The sequence below is a fragment of the Lycium ferocissimum genome, chromosome 8, assembly GCF_029784015.1.
Source record: "Lycium ferocissimum isolate CSIRO_LF1 chromosome 8, AGI_CSIRO_Lferr_CH_V1, whole genome shotgun sequence".
In the NCBI taxonomy this organism is placed as follows: Eukaryota; Viridiplantae; Streptophyta; class Magnoliopsida; order Solanales; family Solanaceae; genus Lycium; species Lycium ferocissimum.
The window spans coordinates 34,264,879-34,267,735 of record NC_081349.1 but is presented as its reverse complement, the minus strand read 5'-3'; the positions used below and the strand labels follow the sequence as shown (position 1 = coordinate 34,267,735).

General features: G+C 35.5%; 1 protein-coding gene across 1 annotated transcript; it reads right to left on the bottom strand.

Annotated features, from left to right (window-relative positions):
- Nucleotides 1-913: 913 nt before the first annotated feature.
- On the bottom strand, nucleotides 914-2,657 carry LOC132068192 (dof zinc finger protein DOF3.6-like). The gene is made up of 2 exons (XM_059461702.1): nucleotides 2,421-2,657; nucleotides 914-2,261 (listed from the first exon to the last, which is right to left on the bottom strand). The coding sequence occupies exons 1-2, from the start codon at nucleotides 2,472-2,474 to the stop codon at nucleotides 1,392-1,394; spliced, it is 924 nt and encodes a 307-aa protein (XP_059317685.1). The 5' UTR covers nucleotides 2,475-2,657; the 3' UTR covers nucleotides 914-1,391.
- Between the last annotated feature and the right edge of the window lie 200 nt (nucleotides 2,658-2,857).

Here is a 2,857-nt window from a genome sequence, read left to right as displayed (position 1 = left end):
GCATTGTTGATTTATGGCGACTGACATACTGGACGGAGCTAAGGATGCAAGGGTTCATCTGAACCTCTTTCATTCAAAACTTAAAACTGTATATATATGATCAAAATTATTTTTACATATAGCAAATATTGATTTTTTTTTATTTTTTTGACATTTTGATTTTGTTATATTTAAATTCTTTTAGTGAAAAATTCTAATTCCGCTACTATAGACAAATTACTTTTTTGATGGAAGTGGAAATTAACCACTGAACAATAGAAGAGGGGCCTGTTGGCCTAGAAAAGGCAAAATGAAGAAAAATAGCCTTCTCTCTACATATGGGGAGAGTTAGTAGCATTTAAAGAACTTAATTTGGACGGTTATTTCAGAAGCATCACCACTGACAGTCCCACATGAATTCAGTACAAACAGACATCGACGTTGTTGGTTCAACTGAATTCATTACTTTTGATTTTAAATATGTATATGTGTGTGTGGAAAAAATTCAAGCGTCTACAGATAATAAGATCATTTAGCTAATCTAAACTCACTAACTCTAGCTCCACTTCTGTCTAGCTACAAGCTGTGGAGCGAAGCCATGCAAAGTCATTGGGGTTTAACTAAATCCCTTTCTTTTTTGTGTGTGTAAATAGGGCAACAACGAACTTTTTGAATACATATTAACTGTGGAATTCCCTTAACGTGAGAAAAGATTCTAGTATAGTGACAAATTAAAAAGAATTCAAATTTTGCTTTTGTTCATTGGTTCAGTTCCCAAGTGTGACATTAGTATTTTTTCTGTATCATTTTGTATATATTCCTAGCTCCAACAAGAAATGCATGAACATGACTTCTTCTTGTTTTGTTATGAAGTTTTCTTATCATAAACCAAAAAGTGAATTGCAGAAGAAGAAGAAGAGGGAAAGAATTGAAATTAATGGATGACACTTTCACTAAAATCACTCAATAATCAAGTCATGATTACATCTCTTAGAATCACAATCAGCACTTTCATGTTAGATAATGTTTGAAGATCTTGATGGATAAAAAAACCCTCCATTTTTTTAAAACATCCATAACACAATACTCAAAGAACCAAAAAAATTGAGAACTAGAAAGCCTACCATAAAGCTTTAAGCTAGATGGGAATTTGTAGAAGCAAATCGAAACGAATTCCATACTTGCCCATAAGCCTGGAGGAGCAGAATTATCCGATGAGGAACCTGTGTAGTAGTTAACGAAAAGCACTAGCTTGCCGCAGAGTAATCTGGTACTTTGCTGGTGAGAGACCCGAGACATGGTACACATCAAAACAATGTGCGAGAAGTTGGCAGGACGACACCATTATCCAAAGAAAATGAAAACTCAAGCTGCGCTTGATAGGGTTTTTCTCTGAAGATGGCACCAGAAAATCACAATAGTTGGCTAGTGGAAGTAGTATTATAACCAGACATATCTGTCCAAAATTGATCACTTGTGACCCCCAAATTGTTACTTCCTTGTATATTCAGCCCTTGGTTATTAGTGCTACTTTTACTCTCTTCCACCTTCACATTTTCCAGATCAGTAATCCTAGATTCACTATATATTGGATATAAATTACTAGGCTGTTGTTCCAAGGGGGAGAGGAGAGAAAATTGTTGCATTTGTTGAAGTCTAAATTGGTCAACAAATCTAGCTGACAAATTCATTTGATTATTGCTTCCATCACCCTCATGAGATTGAATTTCTCCAAAAGTCAAGCTATTTTGTGTAGAATTGAAGTGATTGAAATTATGAAAAGGGGTACTCAAGAATGACAAATGTGTACTTGGAGGAGGCAAATGGATAGGATTAGTAATAGTAGTACCATTAGAGGTAATAATATTGGGACCTTTTCTTGATCTTTCACCTCTAATTGGGGATTTTGATCTAGTTGATCTTTTACTACTTCTCTTGTTGTTCCTCCGGCATCCACCTCCGACAGGGACGTTCCTCAACGCGCCACCTCTAGTCCAATACCTCCGACAAGTCTTACAGAAATGACGCGGTTGAGAAAGGTTGTAGTTGTTGAAGTAACAAAACTTAGTATTCGTGGACTCGCAACGTGGACATTTCAAGGCAGTCTCTGGCTGTGTTACCTTTGCTAGCCTGGCTCGCTCTACCATCGAGCCAGGCCTAATTGAGCCAGCTGCACCGCCACCTCCTCCTGATGCTGCTGGAGGTGGAAGCATAGCTGGTGAGAGCTGAGTGGGGTTCTCATTAGAAACTCCGAGTTGTTGTTGTTGTTGATGATGTGCTTGCTGCAAAATTTTGCAAGAAGAGATTAAAAATCAAATACTACTATGTGGTAATTATATATAGTATATTCAAATTGAAGATTCGGAGTACAAAGTGGGAATATTTATCTTTTTTACTAGCTTTTTTAGTGAAGAAGCTAAGATGAACAAAATTCTTATTACCTCATGTAGCCAATTGGGAGGATCTAGATAGAGAGGAATAGATGTGAAAGCCATTTTTGTGCTAGTTCTCCAAATATTGCTTCTTCTTTTGTAAAAGGTTTATGGTAGAGAATATAACACTATACATAAAGACAGTTGCAGAAAAGAAAGAGAAAGAAAGCAAGCAAAGAAGAAAGAACAAAAGAGAGGAGAGATCAGAAGTAATATATGAAGGAAGGGACTTTATATTTTTTCTTTAGGTAAAAAAAAAATAGGGTTTGAACATGGATACTGTTTCCATATTGTACACTACATCCTTTGATGATATCTTGTTTTAATCATGAAAGAGATAGATAATTATTTTTAGTATTTAAGTTATATACGTCGTCAGTGTAAAGTCTTGTTTTATTAACAAGTCATTTAATTAAGGATATTTATAGGTAAATCTCCTTAATATG

What these genes read in the sequence shown, in the direction of transcription:
- LOC132068192 (XM_059461702.1), bottom strand. Translation starts at nt 2,474, where the DNA reads ATGGCTTTCACATCTATTCCTCTCTATCTAGATCCTCCCAATTGGCTA. An exon ending in CTCCCAATTGGCTACATGAG is followed by an intron (nt 2,262 to 2,420) that starts GTAATAAGAATT and finishes AAAATTTTGCAG; the next exon opens with CAAGCACATCATCAACAACA.